We start from the raw sequence: 16,248 nt of genomic DNA, 5'->3' as shown, positions 1-16,248 counted from the left end.
CACAAAAAGACGCTCTGTCACTTTGCAAATGAGATACATTTTAATGAAAAGGGTCGCACAAAAAGACGCTCAGCGCTACCGAGTTTTGCCATGGCATGGCGCAACTGGAAGGGTTGTTTAAAACGCAAAGAGGCTAAATCTATGTGGACATACCTGTATAACATCAAATGACAGCAATGGAAAATAGCTAAAATGATAGAATTCTGGTTTGTTATATGTAAGTAATAACAGTTCGACACATCCCTCTAATGTGGGAGCACACTGCTTTAATCTAAATGTTAATCCTAACTTCCAAAGTAGTTTTTCTATATAAAACTTCTTTAAGCAGAGTAACATAATATTAATCATTTGCACAGCACCTTTCTCCCAATAGGACTCGAAGGGTGATGCAGGCAAATTATTTCTAATCTGCTGTGTTTCTAATCAGTGCCTGCAAGTGGCACTTACCAGGTCCAGGCGCAGGTCACCAGTTATGATGGTGGAGGGATGCCACACTCATTTCCGTCCCTCAATTCCACTCTGAAATAGGGCGCCAATGCATGCCTCCACTGCACATGAGCTTCTCAGAAGAGGTATCAGCTTTGCTCTTGTTCTCAGGGAGGAGGCGCGGGGACCTTTGACCAAACCTGGCATTTTGGACATCCCAAACTCCAGCCTCTATAGCGGATGCACCCCCTGCACCCACTATAGTTCCGTAACTGGCTCTGATCATTTTTGGCAGACTATGGTGGGAGGGTTGACAATGAACATTAACTGAGTATGGGATAAGGGACATATGAAAATATGCTGCCAACAACTCTCATTGTGTAACAGGATATATATTTACTATACTGTGGCCTGCAAACCAATTGGGACAAAGCTTGCTTTTGGCTATAGAATTATTATAGAATTATTCGCATTTACAAACTCCCGGGGAGTCTGGGCTGCCCGTCAGTTGTCTCTCCGTCCCAGTAAAAGTGTACTTGCTGCTCTCTTCCTCTATACATGCACCTTGTTGCAACTGTTACTTCTAGGTAGTCAAGTTTTATTGTGTTCTCTGTGTTCCAATGGATCCATGTCTGGCCCAGACGGGGCTTATGTGAAGACATAAGACCTAACAAACCAGCCAATTGGCAGTAGCAGCAGGCAGTGTGAATACATAATTGCTGCATCATCTCCAGTACCAATTAATTTACACCACTGTATGTTTCCGTAAACTGTTGAGTAAAGTTTATCAGGCATAAAATATCTATGAATGCATAGGGCCAATTCTGAGCATTATATTTATATAGATTGCAGAAACGCTGAGAAAGACTGAAGATCAGGAAGGCAGAAATGCAGATAAGAAAGAACGCCTTAGTCAGAGGAGATCAGTGCTTTATGATGTGGAGGAGAAGAATAATATGATGAGCGAGGTAAGAACTACTTACAAGTAATGGATGATGACTGGTCTATAATAGTTCACTTTACATTTATGTCTACATTAAAATGTGTGTGTTTTTGTACAATGAATGATCACTTTCTTTCCTGTTGCAATTAAATAAGATGGCAGATAGCATAGCTCTATGGAACAGCATAAAATGGTTTTATGTTGTTTTATTTTGCTTTCTTTTAGTTTGATTTTTTTCTTGGTACTTTGTCTTTGCTATTGACTTTTTCCAGTACAATAATAATGTTTACATTCGGAGTCTGGAAAAATGGCAGACATTTTAGGTATCTATATATAATACAGGGGGCATCTAAAAGACCGATATACAATACAGTGAGCATTCCTGGGAGTGCTATATAATACAGAGCACATCCCAGAAACCTCCATACAATACAGAGAACATCCAAGTGGCCACCATACATTACAGAGAGAACCACAATGACCACCATACAATATGGAAAGCATCCCAGTGACATGCATACAAAACAGGTAGTATCCAATGACTGCCATATAATACAGAGCACATCCTAGTGACCACCATGCCATACATAGAGCATTCTAATGAACACCATACAGTACAGAGAGCATCCAAGAGACAGACTTACAATACAGAAATAATCCTAGTTAGCTATCCACCCAGTTATTTACCTGACTGAAGTTCCTGACTCCTGCCACATTTTCACACTACTTCAGAGATGCATATCATCTCCTCCTGCTTCTTCCCTTCCATACAGTAGATCAGTCTGTAGGCCCACCATTTCTCCATGCACTGTTCTCACCGAGGTCCAGTCATACAGTAGGAACCTACAGCCCGGGGATAGAGTTGCATTCTTCCTTCTCAATCCTGCTCTATCCTCCTCCTATTCCCTCATTCTCATCCTTATCTATATTCCTTCCTCCTTTGGCTTTCTTCATCCTGCTTTATCCTCCTCTTTTTCTCTACTTCATCCATCTTTCTCCTCCTCCTATTCCTTTTTCTATCCTCCTTCTGATTTATTCTCGCCCTTCAATGATGGTAGTGTTGGTTCTTCCTGCACTCTGCAGTAACAACGCAGAGAAAATATTTGGAAACCAGTCACTCTGTGATGTCATTTTTGGGGAGAGATTTTAAATCCTCCAACTAAGATCGCACCCAATATAGGATCACAGCATGAAGCGGATCTTACAAGGGTACCACCCCTTATTTCCTGAATCTCTAGGTCTTATATGGTTTGCACGCAAATCTGGGCCTGTACGTTTTCAGCTATAACAATTTGTATACCTACCGTTAATATTTTGTCTTTAATTTGCAGAATATATCTTCAGTGAAAGACAAGATTTTAGTTTTGCAAGCTTCACATAGAAGACTGACAAATAAACTAGACATTCAAAATAAGCAATCAGTGGATACCTCCAACAAAATGTAAGTTTTCTATCAGCAGACTACAAAGTGTTTCAAACAGTACTGACTGTCTGTCTGGTCTCCAAGGGGTTCTGTGATCTCCATGTGCACCATATTATCTGTAACAGGGGGAGAGTATTCCTGCAAGAGTTCCTGACACTGGGCTATTACCACATGGGCTATTATATGGTATTCTAGGGAAGAGAAAGTACATAATGAAATGGCACTAAAATGTGAGCTCTGCATGCACGGTTATAGAAATGACTGTATACACATATGTACAGTTCTATATTAATAATACTTTTATGTAGAGCCAGATTAAGACCCTTTGGGACCCTAGGTAGGGCTGAAACTAGGATTTCTGTCACTCGGGACATGGCGCGTACATTCAAGCGTCATCCATCACCGCTGTTCGGTAATATCATTCGAAGGGGTGACACCAATATAGCAGAGGAACTCTGCTGTTTTGGTGTCACCCATTCAGATGGTGTCACCCTGTGCAGCCTACACCCCACTAGTGACACCAATGGACTGGCTCACTGGGCGTGGCGGATTTTATTGTGGAGGGGCTGCTGCAGCCCCAGGGTAAATTTCGCCACTGTATTCAACAAATACATATGGGCTACACTAATTATCTGGGCTAAAGTAATTATTTAGATAGTTAAATCTATAAACTTGAATTTATACATAAATCCTTTTTCTTTTTCAGAGAGATCCTAGAACTGAATATGACTAATCAGAAAGAGAAATTTAACAAACAAAGTAATTCTTTAAAGGAGAAAACATTAATGGTAAGAAACATTGTCATATAATCAATTATAAGTATTGGAATTACTACCTGTATTACAATTTTTTAATACGTTAAATTGTAATTTATAGCTTTAAGGATGAATATAATGCCACTGGCAAGTATGTAATCTGCACTATTTATCATAGCATTTAAACATATTCTGCTACATTTCTGTGCTTTATTTTGCTATTACAATAGATGTTTATTTTACATACAGTACAGTATGTTGCTTATGCTGCTGCATCAGAAACCCTTAAATACAGTGGCCAAATACAAATGTTTAGTATTGGATCTGATTAAGGGCTTGATTAAGACCCAGTCGCAAGGCTGCGTTCGCACGCTACCTGTGGATGTTTGCATTCTGCACATGCGTATGCATTCTGCGCCAACCGGCCGCTGTGAACCTGAATCGACCGAAGTGAGCACGCAGAGGCTTCATACAGTGATTGACAGGAAGTGACCGTTTGAGGGTGGTGACGGTGGGTGGTCAGAGAAACACAGGCGTGCCTGGGCGTCTAGACACCGTTTCAGGGGCGTGCATAATTAGGCCCCAGCGACGGCATACGCATCCTAACGTCTAGTTACACACACACACACACATTAGCAATGTCTGCGGTAGGGTCAGGTAAATCACAACTTGTGCGTGTGGGTCCGATGGCTCCCGATGTTACCGATGTATTCGCTGTCTTGCGAGAACGTAAGTGAAGGGAAATAGGCAGCATTATGTAGTGTTGGGTGTCTACTTATTGCGCTGCGGTTACATTATGTATGCGGTCATTAGCATATTTTCACATCGACAGGCTGCGTGCGAACACAGCCTTGTGACCGGGTCTGAATCAGGCCCTAAATTCACACAATGAAAATAAGCAGAATGTTTCTGGCAGCAATACATGATGGTTGGTGTTTGTGAAGTGTCAGTTATTAGCTCTGCCTGGTAGAACATGTACATCACATAGGACTCCTGGCTTTGGAGCGTCCCCGCAGTGAAAATTGCAAAGACCCTTTATCAAAACAATCCCAGAAAAAGCTGACCTTTCATGGAGCCTCTATAAGTAAGCCCGGTGACCTGGTAAGATGTGGCAGGGGTTTATTTGACGTCTAGCTCTTTTAAATAAAGATAGATAAAACAACTAGCTTTACGAAATGTCACCAATCGATATTTCATCAGTCAAACGTGCATTTCTAATTGGCAGTGACATAATCATTTCTATTTTATAGACAGGTTATTACAGCGAGCTGTTATATTTTACTACAAATGCCACTATCTTCTAATACATACTTACAGTCCTAAAGCCTATAGCCGACCACACACATTTGGTTTAATATCCCTGTGCTGCCATCACAAAGTAACTGACCTCCATAATGATCCTAGCGGCTGTGTGTTTGTAAACTGTGTAGGGCAGACCGCTACTCACTCCGGTCTGCCCTACACTTGGGGCCCAGGGAACACTAGTGGGGGTGCAGCGGTGGCTATGGGCCCCTGCACCACAGCAGGCCCCGGTGCAATGCATCGGCTGCACTTCCGCAAGTTCCCCCCTGAGCCGGTACCCGCTTCTGCCTCCTCCCCATGCAGAACTATGAGCGGTGGCAGCTATGCGATGGGGGTAGTGGTGCTATCGGCCATGGGCCCTTGGAATCCTGGGGCCCTTGGAATCCTGGGGCCCTTCGGCAACTGCCCATTTAGCCTATAGGTAGAGAAAGCCCTGCCTACTAACCCAATTCACCTGAAATGATGCTGGTATAGTAACAGAGGACCCAGGCTTGCCTACCCTCCCGATTTGGCCGGGAGCCTCCGACCCTCCCGTCCTCCCCCCTGAAAAGACTAGAAACACCCGCAGCGGGGGAGCCGGTGACGCGATTCGTGCTGAATCGCGTCATCGCGGCCCCGCCCCCTGCTTCACACTGCCGAAAATAACGGCATTGTGAAGAGGAGCGGAGCCACGATGACGTGATCGTGTGGCTCCGCCCCTGGCTCCACCCCCAATGTACCACCAACTGGCTGGCCCGCCCCCGGCTTCGCCCCCAATGACCGCCCCCGCCCCCCCCCGCTGTTAGCCGACAATCAGCTCCCTTCCGGAAGGCTGGAGCTGATTGTCGGCAAGTATGAGAGGACCTCATTCAGAGGCGGTCGCTCAGGAGCGATCGGTCGCACCCAAAGTTATCGAAAATATGCAAAACGAGCACTCAATCGCAACGCACATCATAAGCGCGGAAACACCCACAACAATGAAAGCACACCTCCTATCTCTACGGCCTAATTCAGAGTCGGTCGCAGGCGGCAACCTACGTCAGCACGATTAACACCTGTTACATTGTTAATTGCCTACAGACATCGGTTGAGTTCAAAACCATCGCCTGCACTCGCAATGCTTAAGGTAGACCCTGGGCTACCTTTAGGACTGCGAGTAGTAGCGTCGTTATTGCAACAAGATGACGTGTGTGATGACTCGCTCAGTAATACATGCACTCCCTTAAAACGCCCTTTTTAAGGTCAACCACGCCTGCGTTCGCGCCACCGCACCTCCGTTCACAAGCACCTTCCCCTGTAACCACCCACAGACGGCCCGAAATCTCAATCACAGCTACGACCTCGTAGTGACTAGCGAGGATTCTGGTCAGAAAGACAGGCTTGCGCACGCACACTGCCATGTGTACGCATGCGCAGTTGAAAAAAACATCGCTCGCTACGTCCAATCGCTCCGTGCGACCGCCTCTGAATGAGGTTCAGAATCCCTAAGTAATAAAAGGACTGGTTATATAACATGGAAGTGTCAGGGCATACATTTTATTGAAACACAAAGATGTGGTTAAGAACTGCAAAATATACAGTAAGAGAGCCATCTACATGCAGCGCCTGAATACGGATTTATCTGCCTTGTGGAACACTGGAAAATAGCCTTCCTGATTGGGCTGTATGTACATTTTACTGACCCATACTAATAGCAACGCATTTGCCTTATAAGTCTTATTTTATTACTAGTTAGATGAGGAAATAAATGCTGCTGAAATGTTACATGGGCCTCTGACAAAGAAGCACAAGGATCTGAAGCAGGAATACCAGGCAGCATCGGAGGAAGAAGACCGCCAATATGCAATAAAGAGAGATATAGCAACACGGTAAGTTACATTTAACACGTGTACTCTGTCCTTGGCTGCTGGATAAATCAATCCTGTTAGAGTTCTGCATTTGCCCGTCTGGGGATAATGAAGGAATAATGGGATGGCCATCAGCATGTCTGCCATTGATGGTTATTATCGATGGTGATGGTGGCACAAACCATCAATGGTAAGTAACGATAAATGGTTTACCAGCAGTGTTTTCGAGCATACTCAGAAGAGAGGTTGGCGCTGCAGCTTCTGTGTAAGCCGGGGGGGCAGGGCTAGGGTTTGACTGACTGCTGAGCTTGATAAGGATGGGGGCCATCTCATTCCCGGGAACCAAACACTCACTGTGTGTAAGAGCCAGGTTCTGTGCAGGGTAAGGGGGTCTATTCATTATCACTTAGGCCCCCATTTACCAACGAAGGCAAATACCAGCGGAATTTTTCGCTTAGTACCACTGTTATACCAACAAAAAATTCACTGGTATTTACCAATACTTACCCCTCCGGCAAGGTCCCGTGAAGCCCTCATCCTCGGGGAGGTCCTCCGCTGGGCTGCTGGCAGCCTTACGCTGCCAGCGACGGGGCTCCGGTGTTATGCGCATACTGCACCGCTCTCGCCATCTTTTAGATGCTGTGACAATCTTAGATTACCGCTGTTTGTTAAATGCAGAAATGAAGCATAACCCCTTTAGCGAGCGCTAAAGGGGTTATGCTTTGTTGGTAAATGGGGCCTTAGTGTCTACAAAAGCAGGTGAAACTGTACATTTTCACCTGCTTTTATAGAAATTAAGTTTTGGGGCCATTCATCAAAAAGGTAATGCAGGAGATATCACTGTCGATGTGGCCCGCTGTCCCCATACACTAGTGTGGGGACCTAAATTCGTCAAGCTTCGAAAATACAATATTTTTCGGAGCTTGACTGCAGGAGCATTCGCCATCTTCAGATGACATTTGCTACCGCACATGGTGCTCACCCCACTTTTTCCCTTTGGGAAGGAGTCCCGGGTTGATGCTTTCGAATCCCTCTGCCCCTGTGGGGCTGCTTTCGCCGGACCCCGGGGGTTTTGTGCGCCTGCATAAACTTTAGTTCACACAGGAGCACTAGCAATGCAGAGTCAGACAGTGCTAAGTTTAACTGCTTCAAAAAGATCAGTGAAACCATTTGGGAAGGCAGCTCGTTCGGACCTCGATAATTAACATAATATATAGACCCTTCAATGGCAAAAAAAACCCAACAACATCAGGCCCACGGCTAACATAGATGGCGGGAAACCATCTGGTTCTCCACCATTGCTGGTAAAAGTATTCTACATCGACCATAGACAGTGGATGGCTTAGAATCATCAATGGACGATGGCCATCCCTACTCTACTACCAAGCTACTCAATATATTCATATTTTTTTCAAAAGGCTTGATAAATCTAGAGCTATCCTGGATGAGAAACAGGAACTTTTTGGAAAGATAACTATGGAGGTGAAAGAAATGAAGCTTGAGGCTGAAAACGTGCTAGAAAGTATGCGGTAAGTGACAAGAGCACAACAATAGTTTTCTGTATTCGTGACATGACCTACAATGATTTTCCATGTCTGCGTCATTGTGTGTCCCCAGAATCTCTACACAGCAGATGGCCACTCATGTGGAAGAGCACAAGGCAGATCTTGCTAATGAATCTCAAAAAAGGTTTGTTATAAATAATTGGAGGGGAATTTACTAAAGTGAGAGTTTTTAGAAGTGGAGATGTTGCCCATAACAACCAATCAGATTCTAGCTATTATCTTCTAGAAGGTGCTAGTTAAATGATAAGTAGAATCTAATTGGTTGCTAGAGGTAACATATCCACTTATAAAAGCTCACTTTAGTAAATTTACCCCTTAGTTTTGCTTTTCAATCACTAAGATGCAAAAGTTCTAGTTGCCACTTTACACAGTTCAAACGCTTTAAAGGGAAAACCTAACTAGTATATAGTCTGTAAATCAGAAGAATTGGCAATTTACATTATCTTGTTCTTAGCATTGTTATTCTTTCTAATCCATATTTTATAATATATTATCTACATTTTTATGTCACTTCCACTTTTTAAGCTAATAAGTGAAAAGTGGGTTTTATGCCACAAAAAAATGACCCCGCTATGTTAGACATTGTCCACTTATTGTTTTCTTACTGAATTAACATCCCATATGATAAAAGTAAGAAATTATCCTGACCAAGGAGAGCCAAGGACAGGAAGCCATGTTGTAGCCTGATAGTAATCAATGACATTACCGAGGAACTGGTTCTTGGTGGTATGATGTCAGTGGATCCTAAGGATTTGATAAGCTGTATTACGAAGAAATTTTCTTTGGTCCAAGTGTCGGCCTTCACTGCGCGTAGACGATGGGTGCACATTTATGGATTGACTTTGTCATGTAAACCAATACAACGCTGTCACAAGTTGCAGTCACCTCTTGGTAGATGGAGATTCTCTCAGGCCGGTTGCTGGGAGACAAAGACACCACGCTGTCATCTTATAGGTTCTCCCATCTGGCTGACATAATCTCTGCTGGGACGGGATTGATTCGTCTTCCTTCTTCTACCTTGCTGGTGTGCTGCTCAGGTGCCGGTGATAGCATTCTTCGTGTTTCCGGTTCAGCTGTGGTCTCCTGTGTCCAGTCGAGCATCCAGTGTCCTAGTCTGCTTTGTTTTGATTCTTGCCGTTTTGTATCATCCAGGCTGCACGGTCCGCATTCCAGTCTCCAGCCGCTTGTGTCATCTAGGCGGCAAAGTCTTACGTGCTGTTTGTGTCATCAAGGCGGCACGGGCCACACCTCAGCATCCTACTTTCAGTTATCCAGGGAGCTACTGCTTGTGTCAACTGGCGGCACGAACCGTACCATTGCACCTTGTGTGCACAAACTTACGACTGCTTCTTGTGTCAACCCGGCGGCACAAGCTGCACTTCTGCACCGCGTGTACACAAATGAGTGTACTACCACTGGTGTCAACCCGGCGGCAAGAGCCGCACCTTTGCACCTTGTGTGCACAAACTAGTGACTGCTACTTGTGTCAATCCGGCGGCACAAGCCGTATTCCAGCTCATCAATTACCAGCCCTCAAGACTGCCAGAGATGCATCTAATTTTACAGTCCAGAGGCTTCCTCTCGCCAAGGCTTACCATCCCTTAAGGCTCCTACACGGCCAAAGCCGTATCTGCTACACAGCCCAGAGGCTGCCTCTCGCAAATGCTTATCAGCCCTCAAGGCTGCTACACGGCCAAAGCCGCATGTAATTATACAGCCCAGAGGCTGCCTCTCGCCAAGGCTTACCAGCCCTCAAGGCTGCAACACCTCACCAGCCCTCAAGGCAAAACAGCCGCCACTAGCCAAGTGTTCCAGCCATCAAGGCTGTAGCTGGACTCTCCTATTCACAACCTCTGTTGATATTATCTCCAGTTTACAAGGGGTACCCCCAACCTATCTCCTTACCCAATCCTCCGCTCTGCACTCATTGAAGTCGATTCCCTCCAGGAATCGTTACAAACGCTTGCTTAGTAAGTAATAATTAAGCCTCTGTTTTATGCAGCAAAAAATATTAATTGGAGCTAAAGCAGAGTTGGTAGCAAAATGGGTAAATTACTCAAAAGAAAAGTGTTTGCATCGTATATCCTGCACATATTCAAAACGATACACATCTAGAGATGCATCTGCATTTGCATTGGCAGCATATGTGCCTAGTTTGCAACAAGTCATCATCAGTGTGTACTATACGCTTCCGGATATGCGCATATGTGCATGACTGCTGGTCTGGATCCGCTGCTGTTGCATGAACATGCCCTCACTTGACTTTGCCTACATGAGGATAGCCCTTCAAACTCCCCTTCTGCTCCACTGGGTGTAAGGTTTTATGTGTGCGAAATGTGTGTGGTTCTGCATGGGCGGAGCTTGTGTTTGTACTCAGGGCATGAGCCGTTCCAATTCATGCAAGGCGTAGTACTGGCTCTGCAGCAGTCCCATTGCTTCCCAGATAAGCAATACTTTCGTTTAATGTATCTCTTTCGATTTTTGATCAATTGCTTTGTGTGTTTATTTATTCTGCATTTCAATACAGAATTACTATTCAAATTCAAAAAGATGAAGTGACAAAGGAAATGGAGCTTTGGAAACTGGCTGAGGAAGACTTCATGAAAGAACAGAAGAAAAGAATGGAAAACGGACAAAAGAATCAAATTTCCTTAACAGAAAAGGTGAGACTAAGGGGAATATATCTGTTATGACTGATAACCTAATTGTTTATCAATAGTGAGACTGATAGTTGTCATTCCTGTTTAGTGCAGCCCCTTGGATATCCTAAATCATGAAAATACCTCTCTAATCCCTAGTTTAGTGATACCCCCTTTACAACAAACTCTCGGGTCTGACCCGTGATTTGGAACACGGTTTCAACACAGGTCAGACCTGAAACAGACCCCTTTCAGACCGCTGCTTCAACTGGGGTTAGCACCGGGTCGAGATGTAGTCATAATACCGACAGTCAGGATGCCGGCACTTAGAATGCAAACACCGAAATCCCAACATCTGTCACAATCCCGTCGCCGGCATTCCCATGGTAAGTACTCGGGTTAAGGGGGGGTGTTAGGGTTAGAGGCTAGGAATAGGCATTAGGGGGAGGGTTAGGTTTAGGGACTGAGGGGGGAAGGTTAGGGTTAGGCGCTAGGGGGGAGGGTTAGGCAATAGGGGAGATGTTAAGTTTAGGCACTGGGGGGAGGTTAGGTTTAGGCTCTAAGTGGGGAGGGGTAGGGTTAGGCACTAGGGGGGATGTTAAGTTTAGGCACTAGGGGGGAGGGTCAGGTTTAAGCAGCGGGAAAGGAGGGTTAGGGGTAGGGAGGGGAGGAGGGTTAGGATACTGACCGACAGCTGTCGTTATCCTAACCCTGTCAGGCTGCCAGCATAGGGATTTTGACCGCCAGGGTCCCAAGTGCCGGCATCCTGTTCCCAACTCTCCGGGTCGGCACGGGTGCAGTGGTTATCTCCTGCCGGCACTTGGAGATGTCATCATCTCCAAGCACCGGGGATCCACATCTTCCTTTGCTGTGAATGGAACCCGGGTCACCCGTTCACACTGCAGGTCTACAAGGGTCATTACCGTGGTCAACCTTCCTCGCTATCTGGGTTTGATTACTGGGTCACTCAACCCGGAAATCCAACCCTGGCCCCTTTTACACTGAGTCGCCACCCAGGTTGGCACAGCAAAATAACTCTGGTTATTTCGCCAGTGTAAAAAGGGTATAAAAGGAGTATGACAGTAGCTGAAGCCTGTGAGTGACTATAGTCAGACAGCGCTGACTATGAAGTAATGTGCTGCAGCTACTTAACGCTGTTTACTTAAAGATATGGTGAGTTAGGACCTGAGCTTACAGTGCTCCATATATGTCTGGTGTTTCTTAAACAGAGAGTCCACATTCAGAGAATTTAAGGTGTTACACAGGGACGTGCAGTCAGGGTGGGCAGGGGAGGCCTCCCCTGTCATACTCCCTCCCCTATCACACTCCCTGTCATACTCCAGAGTTTTGATATACAAAATGTGTTTTTATACATGTGTGCCTCCCCAGCCATTGACCGCACGTCACTATACAGAGTGTGACAGGGGAAGGAAGGGGGCTTTGCTGCTGCTATTAGCTTGAACCAGTCTGGTTATTCTCTTCTTCTCTCATTAACAAGGTGTTTTCACCTACAAAACTGTCACTCACTGGATTTATTTTGTGCACCATTCCTTTTAAACTGGAGAGACTCCTCTCAAATATCCCAAGAGATCAGCAGTTTATGAGATACTCAAACCACCCCTTCTAGCACCAACAATCATTCCTTGGTCAAAGCCCCTTAGATGACCTTTCTTCTCTTTTCTGGTGCTTGACCTGAACAACAACTGAACCTCTTGACCATTTATGCATGCTTTTATGCATTGAGTTGCTGCCACATCAATGGAAGCGAGCAGGCGTACTTAATAAAGTAGCCACTAAGTGTACATCCATTTCATCCTATCAATTTGCAACGAACCAGTGCCTGATTAACACCCCTTGAAGCCCTTGGCAAGATACAAGTTTACAAGATACAAGTTTGGGCCTCATTCTCCAACTTAACTTTCAGGAAAAACCCACACAAAAGCAAGTTAGAGTAATCCGGGGCCCTCGATGCCACTAATATGTAGACGGGAGTCTAGCTTGCCTAATGGATGATCTGCTTGGAACTAGTCACTCAGACACATAAGGCCCTATTCTGAGGTGCACACAATCCGCACGCAATACCGATGTTAACGTAGTTGAGTAATTTTTTGCAACAGTGCATGCACGAACATTTCTGAAAACCCCTACAGCGCATGTGTTACACAGAGTGCACGGACAAAGGTGTTGTTGCGATTGATTCCGATGGCGGAAAATTGATGGACGTTCCTGAGTGGTGACTGGGAGGTGGCTAGTAGTGCACGCAAAAATAGTACATTGATTCCGATGCCGGAAAATTGATGGACGTTCCTGAGTGGTGACTGGGAGGTGGCTAGTAGTGGACGCAAAAATAGTACATTCAGTGGGCATGGAGTTATGGGAGTGTCGCGGGCGTGTCAGTGCAAGCGGCTGCGTTCTCTTCCTTATAGCTGCAAGCGTAGGAGGCCATAGTCAGACGGAGAAACTGCACCTGCCATAGCGCTGGTGCACATTTCAATGGTGCAACCAATGGTGGCATATAAAGTGCACCAACCAGTATTACAGCGTGCAGGGGCGCTAAAAGTGGGCGTCTCAGCCCTTGCATATTCAGCCGCAAGCATGAACACAAGTGAAGGAGTTTGTAGGGCATTCGCGTAAACTCGCAGACGGGCGACCACCAATCGATGACGCTGTGTGCGCTTTTGCGTGATACTCAGAATTAGGGCCATACTCTGCTATTTCGATTAAATAACACTTTACAAGCGGCAGGAATATTACATGTATATAACATCCATAATGCTGAGTTTTTCCTGGTTGTACAGTGACCTCAGCTTCAACTCCTAAGATCCCTTATCTGATTTCTCTTTCATCAGGAGCCAAAGCCCCAGGCAGTATGTAGGTTGACTGTAAAGTCTCCATACTATATTTTGCTTGTGACTATACTGGATTTACATATAGATAGCTGGCTATGCGTAGATGGTAGTCACAGAGAAAAATAGCGTGCCATAAGTACAGAACCCTTAATGCGTATATATAATTATGTAAAACTAGTTTTACTAACTCGTTTTCCTCTCTTTCCAGGGCAGACGTCTCCAGAGAGAAACTGAGAAATGGAACAAAGAGATCTGCAGCATAAATGAAGAACAGCGAAAAGCAAGTCAAGAATATTCTAATCAAGTACAAAGTCTTAAGGAACAGATAAAAATGCTGGAGGTAAGATTAATAAACTAGACATAATGTTCTGTTCTGAGTGTCTAAATAAATGTACTTTCACAGCTGTGATAAAAATATCCTTTCTGACTTTTGGCTATCGAAACACAGAACGTTACAAACCAGAGCACTCAGCATTAATTCAGCATGGTATTGAAAAAAAATATATATTTTGACTTCTAAATATAAATAGTAATCCGCAATGGACTGTCCCTTCTCTGCCGTGCGCATAGGAGCCGACGTGGGCCCCCCTCCCACAACGACACCCAGTGTGGGGGACACAGTGAAGGGACAGCCTAACCACAGTAAGGGGCGAGATGTGGCAAGTCAGTGGTAAGTATAGGGCGGAGGTGAGAGACCCCTCAGCTTGACGGGTCCAATGTGCTAGATTATTATCAGTGATAGGACGTTTTTTCAGTCGCTACTTATTACAGTGATAGAAAACTTTCTATGGCCTTAATTTATCCGGCAACTTCAAAATCACCCAACATCATGCCAAAATCACTGCTTGATCATTTCCCACTCTTGTGGGGTTATGTATTAGGTTTTGATTTTTAATTTATAACTGATTGTCGCTTTAAATTTAGCTGAAATCCCGTTACTTCCATAAAATCGTAACCTACTACATAACCCCCTGGTCTTTTACTTTAAAATATGGGAGAAGTTTAGGTCATTATTAATCTTGGATGGGAATAGCCAAGGAAAACATGATTGTCTGTATATTTCTGGAAATTGTATCAGTTATTTAAAGTAATGTTCAAAAATTTTTCACATTTTGACCCATCCATTTACTATTATTTTTTTTATATTTATTTAAGGATAAAGTTAAAATGTCAACTGAAATTCTTAATTTTGAGCAACAAAAACTATCCACTAACATTCCCATAATGAATGAGGCGGAGGACACTTATAACAAGGAGCATTTGAAGTTTGAAGACCTGAAAGCGAAAGCTGGCGGTAAGGGAGCCTAATGGGAGGTGCGCAAATATTTGGGAAAGCAGGTGCTCAAGTATCAATGCAAAAGGAAAACAAAATTGATGATACCACTAGGAACCAATACATTTATTCCTGTTATTTTTCTGGCTCATATTACAAAATGAAAATTAATGTCTGATTGGGTTACTAGGAAGTACAGCACTTTTTTGGCACAGTTACCCATGTACCAGTCATGCATGTCCCCCTAACATATTAGAATAATGTTGAGTGTCTGTATTAGTAATATAGACATAGCGTAAACCTATGATCAATGATTGTTTAGTCTGATAACAGCCAATCATTAATAAATAAATATAAAATGTAGCCACTCTTCCCGGAAGGGCATACGTTCTGCATTATTCTACTAGGCCGGTGTATAAAGTCTTCAAACATGTGATTTGCCTTTTAATAATTGTTTCAGAAGTTGCTATATCAAAGGCTGTTTGGGGATTTTTTGCAACTTCCCTCTCCTCTCTAAGTAATAGATATTAATGCAGTGCCGTAACTAGGGTAGTGCTGCCTGTGCCGTGACACAGGGCACCGCAGGACAAGGGGCGCTGTTCAGGCCTGTCATTTCAGTTTATTATCATTCTCACTTGTAGCTTCCTCTTATTTCATCCCCAGCATCTCCTGGCCTCCCCTATCTCTTCCCTGGCCCTTCCCCATGAGGTCATTCCCTTCTTGTGTGCGGTATGTCCCTATTTGAAAAATGGGGGGGCGCCAATGCTCTTTATGGCACAGGGCACCAAAAAGTCTAGTTACGGCTCTATATCAATGTCCTGGCTCCGCCATGCTAGACTTTATGGAAGAGGACAGAGAAGATATCCTAGCGCTTATATATCACACTGGTAACTGAGTCTAAAGATACCTGCAGCGGTATGAAAATGGGGAACAATTGCAACCCCGCAAGCACTACAACAAAATAAATTAACACACACCGCGCTGGTATACAATAGAAATGGATAATAAATAAATGAATTTATTAGTTCTCAAGAATATGGTAAAAATAGGGATAATATATCTGAAGAAATCAAACAAACATATATCAACAATAAAAATACATGATCAGCAATAAATATATATAAATATGGATAAAAATAAAAAATAAAGAATCTAATATAAAGAATTATAAAGGAAAACCAAGCATAAATAATGGAATATGGTAATGACTAGCTGGTGTGGATTGATGATAATAATTGTGCTGGGTT

General features: G+C 44.2%; 1 protein-coding gene across 1 annotated transcript in view; it reads left to right on the top strand.

Annotated features, from left to right (window-relative positions):
• The window catches only part of CCDC175 (coiled-coil domain containing 175), a 42,784-nt gene that overhangs the window by 12,091 nt on the left and 14,445 nt on the right, over positions 1-16,248 (top strand). Inside the window, exons 6-14 of the mRNA XM_088473762.1 lie at positions 1,272-1,394; positions 2,701-2,810; positions 3,499-3,580; positions 6,560-6,696; positions 8,094-8,204; positions 8,293-8,364; positions 10,768-10,903; positions 13,937-14,068; positions 14,884-15,022. Coding sequence (XP_088329888.1) covers positions 1,272-1,394; positions 2,701-2,810; positions 3,499-3,580; positions 6,560-6,696; positions 8,094-8,204; positions 8,293-8,364; positions 10,768-10,903; positions 13,937-14,068; positions 14,884-15,022 — 1,042 coding nt within the window. The remainder of the gene's footprint in view (positions 1-1,271; positions 1,395-2,700; positions 2,811-3,498; positions 3,581-6,559; positions 6,697-8,093; positions 8,205-8,292; positions 8,365-10,767; positions 10,904-13,936; positions 14,069-14,883; positions 15,023-16,248) is intronic.

Source organism: Taudactylus pleione, unplaced genomic scaffold (assembly GCF_031769625.1).
Source record: "Taudactylus pleione unplaced genomic scaffold, aTauple2 ptg000139l, whole genome shotgun sequence".
NCBI lineage: Eukaryota > Metazoa > Chordata > Amphibia > Anura > Myobatrachidae > Taudactylus > Taudactylus pleione.
This window is presented reverse-complemented; position numbering and strand designations above follow the sequence as displayed.